The following is a 22977-nucleotide window of genomic DNA, read 5'->3' as shown; positions in this document are numbered from 1 at the left end:
GCCCACAAAACACGCTAACAGTGAAGAGGCGACTCCTGGAAGAAATATCTGAGTCTTAAAAATGATGCTGCATATCTGAGACTAGGCAATATGAAAATAAAATAAAATGAAAAATAAAACCTAGACACTGAGCATAAGAAGATTAAAAAACCCTGCAGAGACAGGCTGATCAAAATGAGCTCTCTTTGGGTGAAAAAACAAACTAACCCCAAAACAATTTGTGAACAGAAGAATAAATAAAAAGACCCAAACTACAACTTCCTCTGCAAAAACTATTTAGAAAAGAAACAGTTTGCTTTTATTTTCTCTGCACGTTCGGTGAACAGAACAGCCACCACATCCCTTTTTAAGTGCCCATCAACCAAGTCAGTTCATGTGTCCAGATGACCTAAACTGAATGCCAATTATAATTTCTATTCACACTGCAAATCATGTGATTAAGTTTGAGTTTTCATGAACATTTTCTGGATGATCCTAAACTTTATAAATAAAGAAAGATAACACAGTAAATGGGAGAAAATAGTTTTTGAACATTTCAGAGATTTCTCAGCCCTTCAGTGCATTTGATGTTGTTACAAAAAGCCACATTTCCAACAATAAGAATCATTTGAAGATGCAAAACATACAGGCCAGTAACATATACTAGTCGAAACCCCCCCAAACAAAACACAAAAACAAATAGGCAATGCAAGCTTTAAGTCATGACTGCATTTTCTGTTAGTACAACATTTTAATCTTTTAGATACCCAACTGCCAGGGTTCTGGGTCTCCTGACCCAGCATGTTTAGTTCTTTGCGATTTTTGTATTATTGTACTTGTGTGAGGTATTCTATCGTTTCTAAGTTCGATCCCTTGCCCTTCATGTTTCTCTGTGTCCCCTCTGTTCTGTGTAAGTCTGTGTCTGCATGTTTGAGTTTCCCTCTGTGTCTTTCGGGTCTTAGAGTCCTCTGCCTTATGGTTTATGTCTCTGCGTTTCTTAGTTGCTGTCTCCACCGTGTCAAGTTCGCGTCTCTGTGTCATACTTCCTGTTTTACTTTGAAGGTCCATGTCTTATGTGAATGCATCCTGCTTTGCTTGTCTCGTCAGTCCTGATTATTCTCCCAGTTGTGCCCACCTTCTGTGTCTCATTCCCCTCGTTACTTCCCAGTGTATTTAAACCCTGTGTTTCTCGTTGCTGGACCGTTGCCGACCCTCGTCAGTGTAACCCCAGCGCAGTTACCTCGAGAGTGTTTTCTCAGCGATTTGCCTTTATAATCACTTCGTGTCTCTGTGTACAGATTCCCTGGACCAACCCCTGTGTTACCTGAGTGATTGGAGTGTGAAGAGGTATGTGAGGAGTGGACGGAGTGTGTGTGTGTGACTTTCAGCGTCTTTCCCGTTCGTGTGTGGACCCCCGGAGCCCGGCTTTCCCCTCACCTTTGTAAATAGATCACCTGGTGTATTGTAATAAAGACTCCTGTGCTTTCAAGACCTAGAGCCTGCGCGTGAGTCCGTTCAGTCCCGTTGTGACACAAACATATTCTGTCAGTAGTTTTCAGTTGTGATCAACTGGTTTCAGTCAGTGGCAGGATTGATGTGTTTACTGAACACAAATGAACTCTCTTGTACAGTCCAGAATCAATCAGTTTATTGTATTTTCAAGCCAATGCTCTCCAAACACAAAAGAACAGTGTACACACAACACTGTCATCAGTGCCACCATGCCGTGACTGACTGAAATTGGCTAAGGCTGAGCTACTGGCATGCTGGATGCTGACATGAGTGTCCAAAGCTGTTCCTGCAGCCTCGCATATCCATGAGAGTACTATCACAGATCTGATTCCTCTTGACGAAAATCGGAGTGGTGAGCGGTACCAAGCTGAGGTGTTAGATAGAGCTTGACCATTATAATGGTGGGACTCATATCCCTGGGGCTGATACGTTTACATTTACTGAAATATCAGAATCAGCTTTTATAACAACAGATAAATGAAAATGTTAAAAAGTCAAAACACTCTTCAATCCTGAGTGTTCACGCTGTATAATTTGTCGAGCAAAGGGTACTTTGAAACTTCCCTGTAGGCGACACCTTTTGCCAGAAACACAACAATTAATTGATCTGAAGAGAGTCGGCCAGAACTTAAATAAGTTATTCCCAAGCTGTTGTGACAAAAAAAACAAAAAAAACAAGATAATATGACAATGCAGTTCACAAACTATCTTAGCAAGGATTCATAAATTTCTATGCACATCACAGGTTCAGGAAATTCATTTAAGTTTCATGTGTTTGACAAAAACAAAAAATATCAGCTCATACATTGAAGTTTTAAATCTTCAAATATTGCTATCAGTCTTAAAAATCCTACATCAGGTGGATCTGGAAACTTGCTTAGTCCAGGTGCTGATGGGTGACTGCTTGTATCACTTCCAGAGGTCACCTCATTTGAAATGTTTTGTATATCTATACTGCATATATGTGCATATATTATAAGTTCCATTGCATAATATAAAAATGTATCTAACAATCTTATTCTCTCTCTCTCTCTCTCTACTGGGCTGCAGATAAGGATGCCCAGCTCACTTCAGATGTGACATGGATGCCAGAAAAAAGTAAAGCGATAGCTGTATCTGCCTACTACGGGCATTAATTAACAACATCAAATGTTACAAGAACAGTGTGAAGTCCCCCCCCCAAATAAAAGAGACAAAACCAAAAAACAAAATCCCGTTTGAACAGTAGACAGAACCAGCGATGGATATCTAATGTTCATACCTCAAGAAATTAGTGGTAATTACTGAGTGAGCAATCAGAGTAATGGATCTAACATTTAGGGTCTCACTGCAGAGCAATTAGATGTGTCATTACTTGAGAGTTCGTGATAAGAATACAGGTCTAGAGAGAAATTCTTTTAAAAATGAAAATCCTTACTTCCAGATAGGACATGGACACACTGTACAGCATGTCATCACTGGTCTCCTCAATGGCACGGAACAGGTCATTCAGAGTTCGAACATAGATGCCTGGCTCCTTGTCAGTTCCTAACATGGTGTACGTCTTTCCACAACCTGAAAACAAAATATAATGCCTCTCATAGACCCAGTCTTAACCATGTAGTGAGCACCCAGTGACGGACAAAATTAGCTACAGAGGTGAATTTGTGAAAAAACATTTTAAAGTATAAATAAATGCCAATCATTTGCTCCTAACCTGTTAACTTTGTAGTTTCAAGGAGGAAACAACATGCATACACATGAGTGGCTACAACCTCTGTGCTTACTTTCCACAAGAGGAGGCCAAGAGTAGAGCTTGTGTGCGAGAAATGGCCAGGCAGAAGGCAAAAAATGAAAGCAAGAGAAAGGTGGGAAACTTGATGGAGCAATGGCTCTGTACTAGTCTTTGACAGCCTGTGACTACCCGCTGGAAATGTGGGATGCAGAGCATGACTCATTTTCTAATCAGGCCTTTGCTAAAATCAAAAGTGAAACAGGTGTTAATAAGATGTCTACCTTTTCCCAAGAGCTTGCTGAATAGCTCTCTGGCTCAGGCTGACAACAGGTCAGGAGGGTTGCACATGTAATTAGTGTATGATACACCTATGAGCACTGAGACTGAGTACTAAGAAATATATTTGGTTCTTGTTCAATGCACATACACTCGCACAAAACAAACCTGTGGGTCCATAGGCAAACACAGTGGCATTGTAGCCTGATATAAGGCCCTCAATTAGGCCTTTTGTTGTTGCCCGGTACACTTCCTCCTGTATAGGGAGAAGAAAGGGTTCAGGCCATACATAAACAGCTACACATCAATATGAATACAGTGCGAGATTTGCATAAATTTATTTTCGTTTTTTCTTTAACTCCTGACAAACCTGACTAGCGGAGAAGTCAAATGCTACATCAAACATGTAAGTCTTCTCCCTCGAGCGATTGGCACGCAAGATGTCGTCTGGGTCCTCCATGGGGTCCATCAGAACCACCATCTAATGATGAAGAAAATGGTTAAGATACAGGAAAATAAGACAGGCCTTTGCAGGCAAGGGGCTAAACACTATTGACATCAGCGAGGCCATTGAACTTAGTAATGTGTTTGTTGTGTAGACAGTATGGTTTACTTTTAATAACAGTGGAAAGATGTGCTAATGAGCAAATGGGCTCTCTATTCAGTGACATTAGGTCCAGCTTGAAAGTGTGGCAAAGATAAATGACAAGAAGGTCAGCTGAAAGGCTACTGAAGCGTATTTCTGCTGGGATTAGATGGATGACTGTTCACTAATCATTACAATATCTCATAAGTGCAGGAAAACAAATATAAACGACCGCTCAGTTTCCAGGACTAGCTAACACAAAATAAAGATATGTCTCTTTGTGGCAGATCACTGCAGATGCAAGTTTCTGTTGAGCCCCTTACTGTGCTGTACATCTGGAAAAACGAGATAGCCATTTGCTTGATGTCCCCCTTCAGGCCAATGAGATGAGCTCCAGTACCTACTTAATGATCATAAAACACCATGCTCCAAGTGTGTCCATTTGGATTTATTTTACTACATTTATGTCTTCTAGTAGGTTTTAGCATTCAATTACCTTTTGTGACTATTTTAAAGGTTCCAGTTCACCATCTCGCCAACCTTTATAGTTTCCACATTTGCTAAAACAGCTGTTGGTGTTAAATGACTGAATTGACTGTTTGTGACAGTGAAGAGGAATGTTCTGTGTAGTAGTATCAACTTACACCAATTTGTAACAGCATTTCTGTATTTTCTTGAATTAAAGGTGCATGTAATTAGCACTAAATTATATGTGTATAGACATATACACATACATACGCACACACTAATTACTGGGGATTCTCCATAATCTGTTAATGTGGTCACAGGGGCAAACATACTACGGTTTTACCACAGATGGTATTTTAATATATTCAGATCCAAATTAAAGATGTACAAAAAAAAGCAATTGTGCAACTTCACTTTTGTGCACCTTTGAGCCTAAATGTTAAAAGTAAAAACTTTAGTTAGTATAACTTCTTCCACCTATATATTATTAAAGTTAATGGTAAGAAATTGCATGTGAAAAATGACAATGCCGGCGGAAGCTATTTCCTCCAGGAAATGAAAGCCACTTCTTGTGACAAATACAGTCCCCTCTACACTCATTTCACAGCTTGTATGTAGAATATGCATTTATGGAAATGGGAATCCACTCAGGCCATCTGTCTGAATCATGGTCATAGAACAAAAAGCAGCTCACATGGCAAAGACAGTCATGCAGTAAAGAGACAAACTTCAGTTTTTTTAGGGAGAAAATTGGAAACATTGGTGTTAAAAATATGCTTTTGTACATGTGACAGCCACGGTGGCAGATATTACACTGAATGTGAATAAGCACTGAAATGTCACATTCTTCTAATTGTTCGGTTTCACAAAACTAGTCCATTATCACTAGTAAATCACATCTCTGAAAAAGAATATTTCAGAAACAATGCAGAAACAGAACATCACGACATCAGGAAAAATATATTACAATAAGGATGACAAATCTCGGGCTCAGAGTGGTTCCAACTGACTTGGTGTGATTGTACACAGCTGAAGGAAAATTAGTTTTCTCACAGTATTGTAGGTTTGAATCTTGTGCAACTGACCTGGGAGAAAAATTAATAAAAACAGAGAGCACTTAAGTTTATTTTAGATATGACTATGGGGGGGCTAGGGGTTTGTCAGCTGACCAGCTCCTTTCAGCAGTGGGCCTTGAGAGTCCTCTGAGGCCTGAAGCACCCGGCATGTTTGATGACCCCCCCCACTCTTCCAACCCCACCAACCACTGAACCGCTCACTTTGAAGCCTCTCAATTGAAATTCAAGAGAGGGTGGGGGGGGTTCCACTTTTAATAAACTGGGAACAACAGATGAAGGCGGGGAGCATGGCAGGCGTACGCAGGTTGCATCGAAGGCATACAACTATTTGTTCTTTGAATTTATATCGTTACTTTTTCAGTTAGTATTTTTTCTATGGCATACACGTGAATGCCCCAATGTCCTTTCGACACAAAGATAACATGTCCAACAACTGATGCCCATTCTTCCTCTTTCCCTAACTTCCTCCGTCTCCTGTAGCACCCAGATACCATGACGTACAAGCTCTGATCGCATTTCATAGAAAAGATACTGTGAACAACGTAGTACTTCTCTTGGGTGCTCTTAAGCCACTTAGTCTCAGTCAATGTGATGACCTTCACAGACAATGTGAGTGTAGTCAGAAGAATTATTCTGGCAAAGAGCAGCAAAGACACAAAAAGTGTGTAATTGAACATCTAATAATAAAATAAATGTATCAAAGTGGTCAGGAGCAAAAGAGGCCATGCCAGTTGTAGTTACACCCAAGTGAGGGAGTGTTTTTGCCCACCTCTTAAGAGAAACCGCTAGTCCCAGCGGTGACAAGAGGTGTAGGCAGGAAGGCCCGGGATAGACAGTCAGGCAAACAATAGTGAATGGTAAAATGTAACTTTAACTCTAGATAGATGTTGTCAACCACAATTCCTCTTTCAGTCATCTTTCTATGATCTGAACTACACCTGCCACAACAGAGAAGGGAGTGAGGGAAAATAAAAAATTTAGTTCAATTCAGTTTTATTTATTTATCATCATCTGAAAACACTTATTCTTGTAAGAAAAAGAGCACAACATTAAACATAGATTTGCAACAGTAAAGTGATCCTTTATGAGTGAGAATTTGGCAACACTGAGGAGAAAAACAATCTTTAAAAGAAGCAGCAGAAATGATCACTTTGCTATAAATAGTTTTTGTTGTTCTTGTACACAACAAATGCATAAAACGAGTGTTTTCACATTTTCTGCACCCCTGGAAAGACTTTTTGGAGGTGGGGGCTAAAAAGTACCAGTTCAAATGTAAACAAAAACTATAATGGAGTAAAATGTTTCCTTTTTGAAGTTAGTTGGTTTTATGTTGAAAAGCGACATAGCTTGTTTATATATGCAAGGAATATATTAACTTGTATATATGCTTGTGTAATTTTGTTGCTTGAAAAAGCTGATGAGCACACAGCAGTGCTGTTACATAATAGCAAGTATCAAATGCATGCTTTCATGCACAGTTCTGTTTCTGTGTATGCGCTTGGGAAATCATTAGGGACCAAGGGTGTTGATAACACATATAGTCCCATCTGTCATCTGTGTTTCTTGAGTTACAGTACAGGCTACCTTCCCACAGCTCCACCCATGAACATCCACACACAGCATCTGCTGCTTGGAAAGATTCTATACTATTAATTTTCTTAAGTCTCCTGATAAGACTTTAAGGTGCTGGCTCTAGTGTCAGTACACTGTGTGGCAACATAAGACAGGATGTCTGGACATGTGCCTAACCTTCCTGGGTTTAGAAGTTCTCGACACAGACGGCCTTTACCGTAGGTTGTTCTCTGCATTTAATTAAGAGGCTTCTGAGAAGTGTCTGAGGTTAGGTACAGGTCAGTATTTAGCCCTTGAGCACTGACGTCTAGCGTACAGAACAGGTTAAGAAACGCTTAGAAACGTAGTGTTCTTGACATTAGCTTTATACACATCCTCCCTCTTTCCGGTTTTTGCTCACAGTTACATGGAAACGTACTCAAACACTCAAAGCGAAAGAAGCATGTTGATGTGTATAAGATGAAAAAGACAGAGTTTTAACGCACTTATGAAACACAGTATGTTTGAGCACAAAGAAATTCACCTATACAAAAGGTACGTAATTTATTTCCCCACAAGAACCGATTAATCACATTTTGCCACCATGAGCACATTTGGCAAATGTTAAGATGAATTGATGAAACTGTTAAAATGGCAAAATGAGCCATAAAATAGTTAATCAAACTCATCTCTCTTGAGTTGAGCTTACTTGAGGCGAAGCTGTGAGTCAGTGAACAGCTGCACAGCAACCATTCTCCAAACACAACTGCTACAATACAGCGAGCACATAGATCATTATAAGGGCCTATGTGTTTGCTGTTAACGATCAAAGTAAAGGACAGGCCAAAACTGTGATAGTATAGTAACAGTCAATTTGCCATCACGTCCATTAATGGCTTAGCACTCTGATGATAACAACCAATTGCAGCAGCCAGTGTGTGATTTCTAAACCTCTACCAAAATGGTTAAACTTATGGGTAGTGGTCAAACCATGATCTTTCAAAGATCCGGAAAGACACAATTTTAGATGTTTGACGTCAAAACAAGACTTTCCACTCAGTTCTAAATTGGCTCTTGTTGTTATTTCTACCAGGACCAATCGCCCCTTTTCACTGGCTGCTGACTTATTCATGGGCACCTCTGAAGGAGACATCAATTTTGACACAAGTGGGCTAGAAGCCCGATGCGCCTGAGAAAAGCACAAAGTGAAAAGGAAAGCAATTTCCTGGTTGACAGCCTCTACAAGCATGGTGTCATTTTTAGCAGTTTTAATCATGGTGTCACAATGGACATCACATGCTACAGCCACTTTTCATTTGGATGCAGCGCGTGACTCATTTTAACTTGACCTCGGAGGCTGGCAAAAAGAAAATGGTCAGAGCGTGAATTTATACACGGTGGCTAAGAAAAAAAGAGGCTATAAAATATTTATAGTATCTCAAGGATCAGCCAAAGTCCGACAACAGCTTGCTTATGAGGCGACATGAACCCAATTAGCATGATGGCATTATCTATACACCTGCAATAAACAGTGTGGTGAGATGGAGCAGTGCTGCCTGGTGCTTTTCTTGGCTGATGTGATTGATGATCCACAAGACTTGCTGTTGGGGTCATTACACCAGCAGGATTGACTTGGTTGGCCATCCTGCTGACTATAGCACAGCTAGCCCCCACCGTAGATCTATAATTCAAAGCCTGGATGTGGTGCGGTTTCACTAGCGAGCCAGCCCTGGTTGCTTCTCCCTATCATGTGCCAAATGGAAAATGCTGCCAAGACGGGAAACAAAAGTCAGAAGTCTAGAGATCAACCAGTTTTCTAAGCACTATTTCATTACACCTAGATAATGGTTAGGGTCACTAAGAAAATAACAAAGCAAAATCTGAAAACACTACACTAGAAGCAAAACCCTTTTCCTGTCTTGTACTAATCGTATAATTATTTTCAGGCTTTGGTGTAGTGCATTGCTAGCAGGTAAAATTAAGGAAAACCTGATGAAATGTTGTGAGATATTTTAAGGTTAATTAACAAAAACCTTATACATCAATGAAGCAGCAACAACTGACGCAATAACCAAAGATAGCACAGATGAGAAATCTAAAGAACTGACACCAAAAATGTTAAGATGCTGTCTGAATTAGAGTGAATTGGCTTCAGTGTTGATGAGGTAACATCCCTTAATCAGAATCAGAATCTTTTATTAATCCCTAAGGAAATTATGTGAACAGTTCGTAATGCATGCTTTGAAAAGATGTATTTGTGATAGATTGTGGTCACCCTGAAAGAACTTTCCCACTATGACAAGAAGCACAGCACCGACAGAAGTTACAGTTACAGAATATTATATATATATATATATACACACACATACACACACATATATAAATACAGAGACAAATATAAATAAAATATACGAAGGGGATAAATAGAATAAATAGGAATAAAAATAAAAATACAAGTGAATTGCACATTTCAAGTATTGAGGTCTATTTGCACCGTTGACTATTTACAAAAAGTATTGCACAAGGTATTGTACGGTGAGGTGAAGAGGCACTACAGCTTAGTTGTTCCCCCCTCCTTTGTCCTTCAGTTTCCCCTCCCTCTCCCCTCCAGAGAGGAGACAGATAAATTAAAAGTGCAGTTGAAATGTCTGCTAAAATAGAGCTGCTAATATGTTTAAAGACTCTCCCTGCTGACTTCAACTGAGCCACTGGCAGAAAAAGGAAATGCCAGCCACATTAGGTCTACAATGCAGTCCTTTTATTGTCATGCAGGTATTCATCTCTTTATTTATTAAAGGACAGGTACCCGTCAGAATATGAAATAAATGTATTAATCTCTGTGTGACGACTCTGCTCTCTGTGTGTATTTCAGTAGTCCCTGCTAATATCTTCTGGCTGCACAATCACATAACAGTAGATTTGCTTAACAATGCCATCTACATGCTGTGTCAAGAATACTGAAGAAGAATAAAAGGACTGAGATCAGAAAAAGAATGCAAGCGGGTCTAAGCTGTGACCTTTACAAGGCAACCTTTCAAGCTGCTCTGTCAGCAACGCAACCAAAGCTTTGGAAAATCCAACGGGCACAATTGCAGCTGGTTATCTGATAGAAACCCTCGGCACTGCCCTCTGCACCCCAACAATGCTACTGTATATCCCGTTTCAGAGGCTCTCTATGATTGGAGGTGTGTGCTGGATCACAGTATACCTGATACAGTGTGCCTGATAGCAAGGTCTGCTCTTCTATTTGATGTTATATAAGATGTCTGGCCGTGGCTAACGAAGGCCAAATCATTACAGTCAGATGTAATTCCGACTGAGATGTTCAATAATACACGCAATAGTACTTTCAGCCTCTTGCACAATGCAGCAAGACGTCTTTTAAGCTGAAGAATTGGGTGAGAGAAATTACGTCATTTTGTCCCTTTTAAACTTCCAATTTTCCTCGCTTCACTCATCACTCCCATCATTTCTTTTTTATATAGCACAGATGCATTATTAAACAGCACAGGCACGGATTGTTAAAAAGGACTGAAAGAACAATGCAGCAATCTGTCATCCAAAAAAGCAATTCACTAAACATCCAGATCACAATTCAGTGTGAAGATGTCAAGTATCTTCACACTGTCATAAATTATACTCTAAAATAAAACAATCAACCCATTAACCACTTTTATTTTGTTTCTTGTGTTAAAAATGTCATGTTTGGGAGATAACATGCAAGCCAACAGAAGACAATGACAAAAGAGTAAACTCAACGCCAAGAGGTAATTAGGCTGATTACCAGAAAAGCTATTACATGACAACGTGGTACCATCACAAACAAACATCCAGGAGTACACCAGCTGGCAGAAACCCATAGTAGCGCTGTGCCAGAGGCTGGTGGCTTTTTAAAGGCCAGAAGTAAACTCAAGGCCAAGGGCCGGAGGTCTGACATAACACACAAACTAGGGCAATCACCAGTTATCCAGGCAATAACACACAGACGCAGACTCAAACACATACTACACAGAAACAAGCTACAATTCCGAGGTTGATATGGGTTAACATCTAGCTTCACATTTATCATGTGTCGGAGAACTTAAAGAGTCAACTTTAAGATTATTTCTTTAGGATAAAAAGGAAACATTTGAATGAAAATCAATTCCAATTGAAATCAGAAAAATTAAAACTGACCTGTACACAGATTTCTCCATTCCTTTCTTTATATATATATATATATATATATATATATTATAAATGGTAAAAGTCTTCTGTGTGCCAGGATTTCAGATATAAATATGCCAGCATTTTTCCATTTACACCTTTGATGTTCTGCTTTTTGACAAAGATGATGTGGATCATCCATAGCAGATTAACCTCTAATAATAAACAGACCGGACAAACAAACAGTGTAAAATAACTTCATTTTTTTTAAGTGTGTATATTTGCTTTGTTATTTGTTCCTCATTTGTTTCATTGTAATGACTGTTACAATTATCAAAAGGAATTATCAAAAGGAATTATCAGGAGTAAGATGACTCTCCTTCTTTCTAGTATAATAGAATAAAAGCTGAAAAAACATGTTGGTGAGTAATGGCCTTTGGAGGATCCTTCCAGATGAAGGCAGCAGCAAGCTGTGCAAGGGTCCATTTAGTACAGAGCTGAGTTAACTTCACACCCATGTTCACACATAATGACAGTAATAGCAAAATGGTGCTCGACAGCATGCTATTTTCAGCCTTTCAGTGAATTTTGCTACCATCATGACATGACAGAAGGAGATGTTGTCCGTGTAAAACACAAAAGAAACCATTACTTCTTCCAAGTCCTTTTTGGAGGCATGGCAGACAATCAACTTTCTCCAAGGTTTCAAAAATACACTCCACTCTCTTTTTTGAAGTTAACTGAAAGCTTGAATGTACTAAAGAGGTATAGGCAAAAGAAAAACTGTAAGCAGCCCCATGAAAGTGTTGAGTTCATTAAACAAACAAACAAAAAAAAAAACTAAAGTGGAGTTTGGAATTGACAAACTGTCTAAATTGAACATCCTTTAAAAATGTCAGTATGCAAATTAGATTGTTAAAAGCTTCTGGGTGAGCTCAGGAAGCACAACTGTACTAAATCAACCAGAGTTTTTTAGCTTACTCTATATTGGATTTTCAGTTGAGTTCCTAGGTAATACTTAATAATTTAACAATGCAAATGAAAGGGTTTTTAAAAAATCCATTGTATTTGAATTAAAAGGAAAAAATACCGGTCGTTATCAGTGGTCATCATCCACCCAGTAGATTCTATGGTATAAATTTGAAAATCCCACGTCAGCTCCCTCTCAATTAATCAAGTTCGCAAAGTTGGGTGACGACTATACCCCTTCAGGCTTTTATGGTTTAGGGGTGATAAAAATGATGTTTTCATCATATATAATTAGGGATGGGTACCAGCACCGGTCCAGACATAAACGGTAGTAACTAGGGGTGGGTTTTTATAATCGATTCATCGATTAAAATCGATTCTGGCTTGGATAACGTAAAATCGATTCATTTAAATCCTGAATCGATTTTTTTAATATAAATTTATTTTGCTTGAAATGCCAGAATCTTTGGTGACATCTCACAAAATTTCAAGAACCACCAAACAGTTAAGACAGTAAATGAGAGCAGGTACACGGATTCTGCACATAGACTTAAACACACAGTGCGACCCGCGGATCAGAATCAGTTAGATGTCGCCTTTCTCACGGTTGGGGCTGAAAGCCGACAGCTCGCTGATCCTGATGTTTCGGCGGGTCCGCGCTATGTGTTTACGCCCTTTTTGCGCCGATTCTAAAGCTGTTAGTTTGATCTCTCTCCAAACAATATTGACCGAACCAGCAGCAAAAGAAGATCCAAACGATTCACATAAAATCGTCATGAATTCACTCTGACTTTTACTGTTTTGCTTCCACCGCGATGCACAGCTCTCTCTCTCTCTCTCTCTCTCCCTCCCCCCCCCCCCCTCTCTCTCTGTACTTCAAGAACAGTTTCCCTTTCTTCATTATTCGCTTGCTTGTTACGCACAAGTCTACTGTTGTTTACAGCGCTGTCAGCCGCTGTTTTTTTCCCTTTTACATTCTTCCGAAAAGAAAACCTCATTTCTGCTGTTCAATACTGAACAAATTTAAACTTTTTAAAATTATTCAAGATGCAAAACGCTTAACCGTGTCTCTAATAAAACCGCTGTAACTTCAGAGGTAATGTTCATATGTTGATTAATGGTTTTCTTTCGTTTTTGATGTACTGCAGAATATTTTTATAAAATCCCAGGCCAGGAAAATCACCTTCATGTTTTTCTGTGTTTTATCTTCAGCTACTTTGACACAAAGGCATCTGCTGTGACGCTCACACCTTTGATAAAGTCTTGCGTGTGTCAGCTTCCTTTTTATTGATACAAAAATATGTAAATGTACTGATTTGAATTATAATATTTCTGACTGTCAAAATTTCCCAGATTTAAATCGAATCGAATCGAATTAAATCGAATTAAATCGAATCGTGGATCGAATCGATTCGGGACCTTGTGAATCGGAATTGAATCGATTCTAGAAATCAGTGACGATACCCAGCCCTAGTAGTAACCAGACCAAAAAGCAGTGCACATTTTGGTGCTTTTTGGTCCGGAATATTTTATTATATTAATAATAAAATATTATTAATATTTTTAAAATGATAGCGGCACACATGAAAAATTTTGAAGCACAAACCAGCACAAATGTAGCACAAACGTTTAACATCAATTTTGTTTGATTTGGGTAATGTGGGGGGGCTGGTTGACCTTAGACCTTTACATTTTCATTAATATATTTAAAACAGAACCAGCACAAATTACAATTTTAGCAGCACAAACATAGCACAACTGATTGACACCAATTTTGTTTGATTCCATTAATATGGGGGGGCTGGTTGACCTCCGGTGACCTCTAGAAATTTTTATTAATATCTTTAAAATGATAGCGGCACAAAAGAACATTTTTGCAGCACAAACCAGCACAAAGGTAGCACAAACGTTTGATACCACTTTTGTTGGATTTGAATAAGGTGGGGGGGGGGCAACTCAACTTCACTCACATTGCAACAAGTGCTTTAAGGTGATACTGTGCAAAGGAGGTAACACCTCAAATCTGACGACGAACCTGGTGACGCATAGTGTTTTTTTAAAAGCCGAGAAATGCACCGTATTTGATAGCTTGCTGCGAGACCTCACACCGAGCACATCTTCTGCGGGTGTGGTGCCTGTTATCGGTCCCGGAGTTAGCAACATCCCCCAAGAACCTGAAGAGGAGACTCCTGGTCCCTAGCCCTGCCAGTGTAGCAGAAATGATGACGGATGATGATGATGGCAGCAGCAGCGGCCATTCTTCTCTGCGTGAGTAGCTTAATGTTGTTCGTGTGTAATTTACGTTAAGTAGGCTAACCACGTTATTACATTAATGCATGTAAGGTGAACTAGCAAACATCATCATAGCTACATGCAGCTGTCCTCTTGTTTGATGGCAGATACTCCCTTCACCCTGGCCAAAAAGGCTAAAATGACCAAAGAAAAAGTGGAAAACAGCTAAACATGAGAGGTTTTTGGACAAAGTTTGTGTTTTTTCCATTATTTAAAAAACACAAACACAAAAGAGTGATACCATATATGCCCCATAGCTGCAGAAAAGGCTAACATTGTTATCTTTTTACAAAAAAAAAAAAACAGCTGAACATAAGAGGTTTTTGGACCAAGTTTGTGTTCTCCAGTCTTTAAGCACTGGTTCGAGCACCGTTTAAGCACCGGCACCATTTCAAAAGTACCGGTTTGGCACCGGTATTGGATAAAACCTAAACGATACCCATCCTTATATATAATACATTTATTGTGCAGCTCTTAAAGCTACACAATAAATGGAGACATGACTCACCTACATCACCTTTTCATAATTACCATCCTTGCAGAAAAGGTAAGTTTTCTATTCTCTGACTCAGTGCTATGATTGAACATTTTCCTCTGATTCTTGTTTTAATTGTCCAATGTAGGCAATTTTCGGGAAAGGCAGTCTCATGGATGAGCCCCACCAGAGAGACAACATGTTGTTATGACTGTAGTAATACGGTAAAAGCCCCCATAGAGACTGGTTCCCACTAGATCATTAATACCCAAGGCATGCAATTCTTTGTAAACACCCTGTAATGGTTAGCTGAAAATCTGTCCATCTCAAATACAATCTCTTTTCTTCCTATTTTTATTTCCCTCAGTCTTTTTTGGCATACTTGTTTCTCTTCCCACTCAAAAATTTGACTCTTCCACAACTGATATTTTAAATTTATTGCTTTTTCAGCTCTGGCTAGAGTTATCTCAGCCATTGTGTAAAAGCTTTTTTACCTAATAGTTTTGCCACAATGGACAAATTCTTGCCTGTCACCTATTAAAGCGAGCACATCTATGGCCCTGCCTTTAGAGAGCGCATGATGAGAGGGCACTGAGAGGGATCACTCACAGCACACGCAAACATGCACGATCCAAAGGAGGGTGTAGTGAGAAAGCTAACTCGAGGTCAGGTGTAAGAATAAGGAAAGCAAAGATTATCCACTTTTCTGGAACAGGCTGTCTATTTGGATTGACACATTAACCCACATTTGAAGAAAAACAAAAAAGTAGGTCTACTTTCCACGTCTGGCCCAAACTGCTTCCTCTGCTCTCTGTGGTGCCACTGTTGCCATTTTAAGTTCAGTTCCTGTGCCTAGCACTTTCGCTGTATGCTATTTGCAGCTGTGAAGCTATTCAAACAGTCTGCCTCATAAAAACACTCCACCTAGACAAAGTGTGCCATTTTTTCCCGTTTTTGTTAGAAATAGGCTAGCAAATGTGCTGTTGGAGAGAACATTTCCATTAACAGAGGGTGGAGAAACAATAAGGGAGCAAGTTAATTAGGCATATTTATTGAGTATATCTTCTGCATGGCACTGAGACTTGTAAGCATGCTACATATAGAATCACATTTTCCACATTTTTAATTAATCCTGCAGTCTTACTAGTTTCCTATTGTGTGTTTGTGTTTTAAATACTGTTTGTTTTCAGCTAAGAGCTACTGCACAGAAGCTTGTTATGTGACTGCATAGTGACAATAAAGAATCTTGAATTAATGTCAGGATGGCTACCTGACCAATTTTATCAGTCACTGAGTGTCCTATGTAGCATTCTGTTTGCTGGCACTTTTGTATTCTGCAGTGCAAACCTTTTCTAATCTACACTACACTGTTTTCTTAGGGTGCTGCTTTTTTAAACCGGGCTAATTACAGTACAGTCTCTAATGCGAAGGCAATTTGAATCTTCTTTCACTGACAGGCCAGCGTAGAGGATGTCGGAAACTCTATACTGAGCACTTGAGGTTACGTGCTTCGTAGTTCACAAAGGCAGAAAATTTGCCAGTTAATGGGCATACTGTAATGACGTTGACCTGTGCTTGGACCAAGCTGAATGCTGCTGATTGTCTCAAAGGATGTGATCTTTACAAAGGAAGCAGGAGGTAAAAGGTTACATTTTTGTTTGCCTTCTGGCTGACATTCTCTCTCTTCAGGATAAAGATGAACATGAGAGACAAAACCTGTCCCTGAGAATTTTCTTTAGAACACCCGATATATAAGTACATGGGAATCCCTGCACATACCCATGAAATGCAGTGCAGAAAGCACAGACAAGCTAAGCTGTACAGATGTTCCACTAATGAATGCAAGAACGTATTTGATGCAGACAATTCACCTGCTGACTGAAAAGCAACAAGGAAAAATCCACAGTTTTTGTAAACTTCTTCCAAAACGTTTCCTTTATTCTCACAAATGTTGGACTGTAATTTTGAGGAACAGAAATGAAAAAAACAAAAACAGAAAACAAAAACAAACAATGGCCGTGACCTTGTCTAGGTGTCTCTATGGAGATGAGGCCTCAACATAAAGCATTCCCCTCTGTGTGCTGACAGACCAGCCTGGCCAAAAACTTGCCTTACAACTCCAAAGGCTAAGACACATGGTGCGTGACGCAAACACTCAACTCTACTAAAAGATATTTTTACATACATGTATATGAATTTATGTACTAATGTTCCTGATATTCCTTTTCTGGCTCTGCCTTTGAAAATGGATTCAGTTTTTATATAAACTGCACATTTATAAGGGATCTGTGCAAAAGGTTTTTCTTAATTTACTCTGTAAAAATAATCAGCTTGTAAAGTGGAATTGCTGAAGAGAGCCACAGGGTGATGCCTCCTTTGCAGTGCTTGAATTCGGACACAGGCACAGAAATAAGGCTTTGACTGAGATTCCCATGTTCAATGAAATGTAATGCTGAGGACACCTAGTATGGTATGGTCACTTTTAGGTTGTATTGAACAAAGCACCAGAGCGAATGTCTCCACTCCTGTGTCTGACAAATGTCTAAACTATTATAGGCAAGCTAGCTAAGTGCTACGTATTACTCTCTCTTCTCGGACAAGGACACATCATAGGTGGTGATCCCTGATCACTTAACAGCATGTGTTATCCCACCTGTTTATTTAGAGGCTGCAAGACACCCTTCATCTCAACTTCAACTGAAATGGGTTCCTCAGCTTGCTGATTTTCGTTGTTTCTTTTTTTTTTTGATGATGACGGATGATGATGGCAGCAGCAGCCGTTCTTCTCTGCGTGAGTAGCTTAATGTTGTTCGTGTGTAATTTACGCTGAGTAGGCTAACCACGTTATTAAATTAATGCATGTAAGGTGAACTAGCAAACACCGTCGTAGTTACATGCAGCTGTCTTCTTGTTTGATGGCAGATACTCCCTTCACCTTGGCCAAAAAGACTAAAATGACCAAAGAAAAAGTGGAAAACAGCTAAACATGAGAGGTTTTTGGACAAAGTTTGTGTTTTTTCCATTGTTTAAGCACTGCTTCCAGCCAAGAGTGATACCATATATGCCCTATAGCTGCAGAAAAGGCTAACATTGTTATCTTTTTACAAAAAAAACCAGCTGAACATGAGAGGTTTTAGGACCAATTTTGTGTTCTCCATTCTTTAAGCACTGGTTTGAGCACCGGTTTGAGCACCGTTTAAGCACCGGCACCGTTTCAAAAGTACCGGTTTGGCACCGATATCGGATAAAACCTAAACGATACCCATCCCTAATTAAATGTATTTTCAATGACTCTACCTACCACTTTAGTTTAACCATTAAAATGTCACATCAGACTTTGTTAAGTGAAAATGTCCTAAGTAATTATGTTCACAAGGCTGAGTGACCATCTTTAGACCTTATGGGGTAAACATGGCCTTAGTGCTAGCCTCTTAAGGACTGACCTCTCACCTCTGTTTGTATATTACATTAAGATGGTAATGGAAATACTGTCTGCTGCAGGTTCAGTTTCTTCTTAGTGATGTTCAGTATGTGAATGTCAATAACTATTGATTAGAAATCTGAAGCACAAATATTTTTTTAAAAATAGAGAGCACATGGCACTCTAAAAGCTGGTTTCCAACAGCATTTAAAAGTTGATGTGTTACATTATTTTTTGCTACTCACCAGAACCTGTCTGAAAAAACAAAATATTTGCAGACCATAGGAATTATATTATCATCTGTGGCAAGAGCTGTTATCTTTTTTGTGTTATATCATCATTAGCAAAGACGAATACACCTAGGCTTGTTTGTTAGGTTAGTTTTTTGAAATTGTTTCTCATTCTCTTTAGAAGTAACAATTATGTCCAATTGTCAGATATGCCGAATAGTCTCTTTAGAAGTAAAAATTATGCCAAATTATTGTTTTTAAGTTGAATTAGGCTATTTAGTTTTTCCCTCAACAGTTCAATGTTTCTTTGATTCTCAATGTCCATAGTGTTAGAGGCTACACCGGTTGCATTAGTTCAGTGGTCCCATAATGTAGTGGTTTACACATTTACCTAACAAACGAAAGCTATCTGGAACAGTCCCGGGAGCAGACATAAATCCTCCCAGAGGAGGCTGCATCAGGAAGGTAAAGTTAAAGTTCAAGATCAAATGTGTGGAGAAGCCTGCTATACTGATCCCTTGTGAAAGAGCTGAAAGTAGCCAGTCTTAATAATTCAAGGTTTCTTTGTTTCCCAATGACCAGTGGGCCGCTGGCGATTTTTTTGTTTTTATGGGCCGATGGATTTTTTTTTATTTTAGGAAGGGTATATATAATGAAAGGTGTTGGATTGGCCAATTGGTCATGATCGACTCTGGGCTGGACCAATTACAGCCGAGGAGGCTGGATGCACCCGCCCCCTTGTTTAGCAATCACGTGGTTTTCGCGCATTGCATGCCGGGAACTCGTGGCAAAACAATCCAAGTACCGCATCAAATGCAAGCGTTTGCAGCACCGCTAAACGTTCATTCTCCGGTTCCAATACCTTCTTGTTTTTTCTTTGCCGCACAAAAAAGGAATGTACAAAACAAAAGGAGAACAATGCCGGTCCGTACAAAGACAGACTCGACGAAAAGACAAAGAAAAGATACGAGGAAAAAAATCAAAGGAGTGAAAGGGTCAGACCCTTAGGAGCACACAGAGTGGACAAAGGACGTCAGCGTGCTGCCCAACTTTCATCACGCTCAGATTTATAATTACACGGTTCTTGGAGTGAGTGCATACACTCATGAAGTTTAGTAACTTCAGGTCACTGCAACAAGCCCAGGTACAGTTTACCGACGGATGGGTGCAGGACCTTGAAATGCACCGTGTAGAACGAAAGACCATCGTACGTATCATAAGTTTACCAGTCTCACAAATCGTCCTCATAGATACACATTCGTTAACCGTTTATTAATATAACCTTTGAGCTCAACGGTAATTAATTAGTAGTGGAAATAATTTCTGGTAGCATCACAGAAATGTAGCAGTGACAATAATATTGTATGCTGTAATCGCACTGGACAATTAGTGATACAAAACAACTGTGAATAAAAGTATATGTTTTTGTCAGTGTACCATAATAACAGAAGCGAAACACAATATTGTGTCAGGACAATTCACTATTTATGCACAATAAATAAAGGAGCATAGCGCGACTATTTCTGTTCAGCGCCAGACTTGCTTGTAACCTATATCACCAATTATGTTAAGAAAAATGACAATGACCATTGTGTCAGGCAGTGATGGTGTGATGGTACAGTACAGTCAGATAAATTACCACTACTTTTCTGATAGGGATAAAAGTCTCTTTTCTATGCTGAAACTTCACTAGATTATTATGCTCTTGAGTGACTAAAACCTGCAACATTTAAGATCCCATTCACATATATTACCCACTACACCTCTGGCTAGTTTACTACTTACTCAAGGACAAGAAAAGCCCATTAAGTGTAAGTGCAGCAGGTGGTCCATGAAGATCCCTACAGGCTGTCTCTGGGGGAAGAGTAAACCTGAGAGAGAAAAAGAGCAGGTGGCACAAGGCTTAACCTGAGCTAAAACTCATCCAATGAGCTCATCTCCACAGGCTTAGCCAGCTTCCAAGTTGTCTGCTTTCTGCCAGGACAGCCAGATCTGGGTACTCTGGTCCAGTCCGTCGAGTCAGCCACCAGCCCTCTGCTAATCTGTCTGAGCACTACCGTTGGGCCATATGTTTACCATCTTACCAACAAAGTAACATATGCACTGTCTTGTTTGCTTGCAAAAATATGCTGTCTATAAAGGATTTAAGATGTAGTGTAGACATCACTCTTTATTTCTCTGTATGTGATGACTACCACAGGAGTGACAGCTACAGGTAAACAGATTCAGCCCTGTCGTGCAATATAATCCCACCACATCCACTGTGAGGATGTGACCTTATCTCACAATATCTCCTCCATTCATGTCAAGGCAGCCCAGGTAAGCCCACAGGTAAAAAAACAGATCCCAACAATCCCACTGTCTCGATAACAAGTGTGTAGCGTAAGCTCCACTAATCCTTTGTTGTGAACGTGTACAAGTGAACCTGACATAACCTCAAAGACGCCACACATCAGCACTTTCAGATATAATAAACTATGTACTGTGGTATTCAGGAGTGAAATCAACACACTGAGTCAAGCTGAAGAGGAAACATTTTTTTCTAGCTGAGGTTTGGTTGAGCCTTATTATAGTGGCTGTGTCAGCACCATATCTACCTTCCTGGTGTTATGCACTAATCCCCTGAGTCCAAGCCAATTTTAATGATGTCATGCCAGACTGGTGCTGATGTTGTCCTTAAGCTGTGATTAAATTACTTACGTTAAGAAAAACAAGTGATATACCAGCGTCGTGGATAATGAGTTTCTAGCAAATTCCCTCAACAGCATGAAAAAACACTAATCATACCCTTTATTGAATATAGCATTCTCCACAAACACTTCTCACTGTTTTACTGTGGTGAGTCATCTGTTGCTACTGTTAATTTTCTTGTCTTGGTTAAGAGAAGCTTCCCACCACCAGCAGGCCTACAAATGCCTCAATCAGCCTACACTACGTGAGGAGACACCTCAGCAGGTTCCCAGTCACGATGTTCATTATCGTTTGCACTACCGTCATCACCACTGCACAATCTACTAAATGATCTCGAAGAGGGACCTGCTCAAATGTGAGGCGTAATGGTGAAAATGGTCCTCAAGGGACTTGCACACGCAATGTGTCCTTCTCATATGAAAGGTCACATGGTAGCAACCTCATTAAATACTATGCTCATTGGGAAAAAGGCCACCTGGTCTATGACGGCAAACCAAGTCCAGTTTCTTTTTCTATTCCACTGCCAGAATAAATGAATAGAAAAATCAAGTTTTGGTTGTAGTTTATGAAATATGCCTAAAACTCATTGCTATGGGGAACAGCTATGGCCATGATAGCCAATCTACATTCTGTTCATTCTGAGTCATTCTCGTCATGGTTTACTCTAATGGAAAACACAATTAGTGTAATAGCTCCATTCAAAGCTGCTTATTTGTCAAATAAGTTGGAAAGTAATGTCAAACAAGTTGGTGGAAAACTGAAACAAGACCACAGTGGAAACAAATAGAACCAAGCATGAGGCTGCCGGTACTGGCTGTTTTCATATTAAAGCCAGATGTGTTGTTTTGTCAGACCAACAGTAAAAGCCAAAGAAATTCAAATTATAGAAACAGCAAAACAGAAAAAGACTTTCCAATTAAACTGTTTGTCAAATTGCATCATGGTTAATGTAGGCGCTAAGTTAGCAAGATAAAAGTATTAGTGGAATAAAAATAGGCATAAGCATTTGTCCATTGTCCATTTGTCTGACACTACAGAAGAAGTGCACTGCTAATTGGTGAACTACTCATTTCCAATGACTAGGTGGCTGAAAAATACTTCATAAGCATCAGACAGATTCAGAAATAGAAATAATTACTACTTGCTGCCCTAGGCGTCTCTCTGTTGCCATTCACGTCACAAAGTTCTTGCACCATTATGAAAATCAAAATCAATGCTTTTTATGACCTTTTCAAGACCTCAGTAATTGGAGCGGCACAGTCTTTATGTTACAACTGTGTGGGCACTACTGGACTTCAGAGATACTTTTTTCTGGACTTAAAAGATACCAGAGGGAAACTGCACCACACTTCTGTTAAAACATGTGTACCTGATTTAATTTGTACAACAAAAAGCAGAACAATACACCAACTATTTTTTTTTAAATCTACAAGACGACTTGGTGTGGTGCGTATACATGACTTAGTGCAAAGCACACACTCACAGTTACCATTAACCTTTGTATGCATTACTTTCTAAAACTAACCCCTGTTTCTCTTTCCGACAAGCATATGTCAGTATTTACAATGTATGACTTGATGAAGCTACTTTG

At 39.5% G+C, this 22977-nt stretch overlaps 1 protein-coding gene across 2 annotated transcripts in view; it reads right to left on the bottom strand.

The window, feature by feature from the left end:
• The window catches only part of kif19 (kinesin family member 19), a 38733-nt gene that overhangs the window by 13047 nt on the left and 2709 nt on the right, over positions 1–22977 (bottom strand). For both annotated transcript variants that reach the window (XM_026178246.1, XM_026178247.1), the window contains exons 3-5: positions 3852–3962; positions 3650–3737; positions 2909–3045 (exon numbers count right to left, since the gene is read on the bottom strand). In XM_026178246.1, coding sequence (XP_026034031.1) covers positions 2909–3045; positions 3650–3737; positions 3852–3962 — 336 coding nt within the window. The remainder of the gene's footprint in view (positions 1–2908; positions 3046–3649; positions 3738–3851; positions 3963–22977) is intronic.

This window comes from Astatotilapia calliptera, chromosome 8, assembly GCF_900246225.1.
Source record: "Astatotilapia calliptera chromosome 8, fAstCal1.2, whole genome shotgun sequence".
In the NCBI taxonomy this organism is placed as follows: Eukaryota; Metazoa; Chordata; class Actinopteri; order Cichliformes; family Cichlidae; genus Astatotilapia; species Astatotilapia calliptera.
Note: the sequence above shows the minus strand (reverse complement) of the source record. Positions and strands in the feature narration are given on the sequence as shown.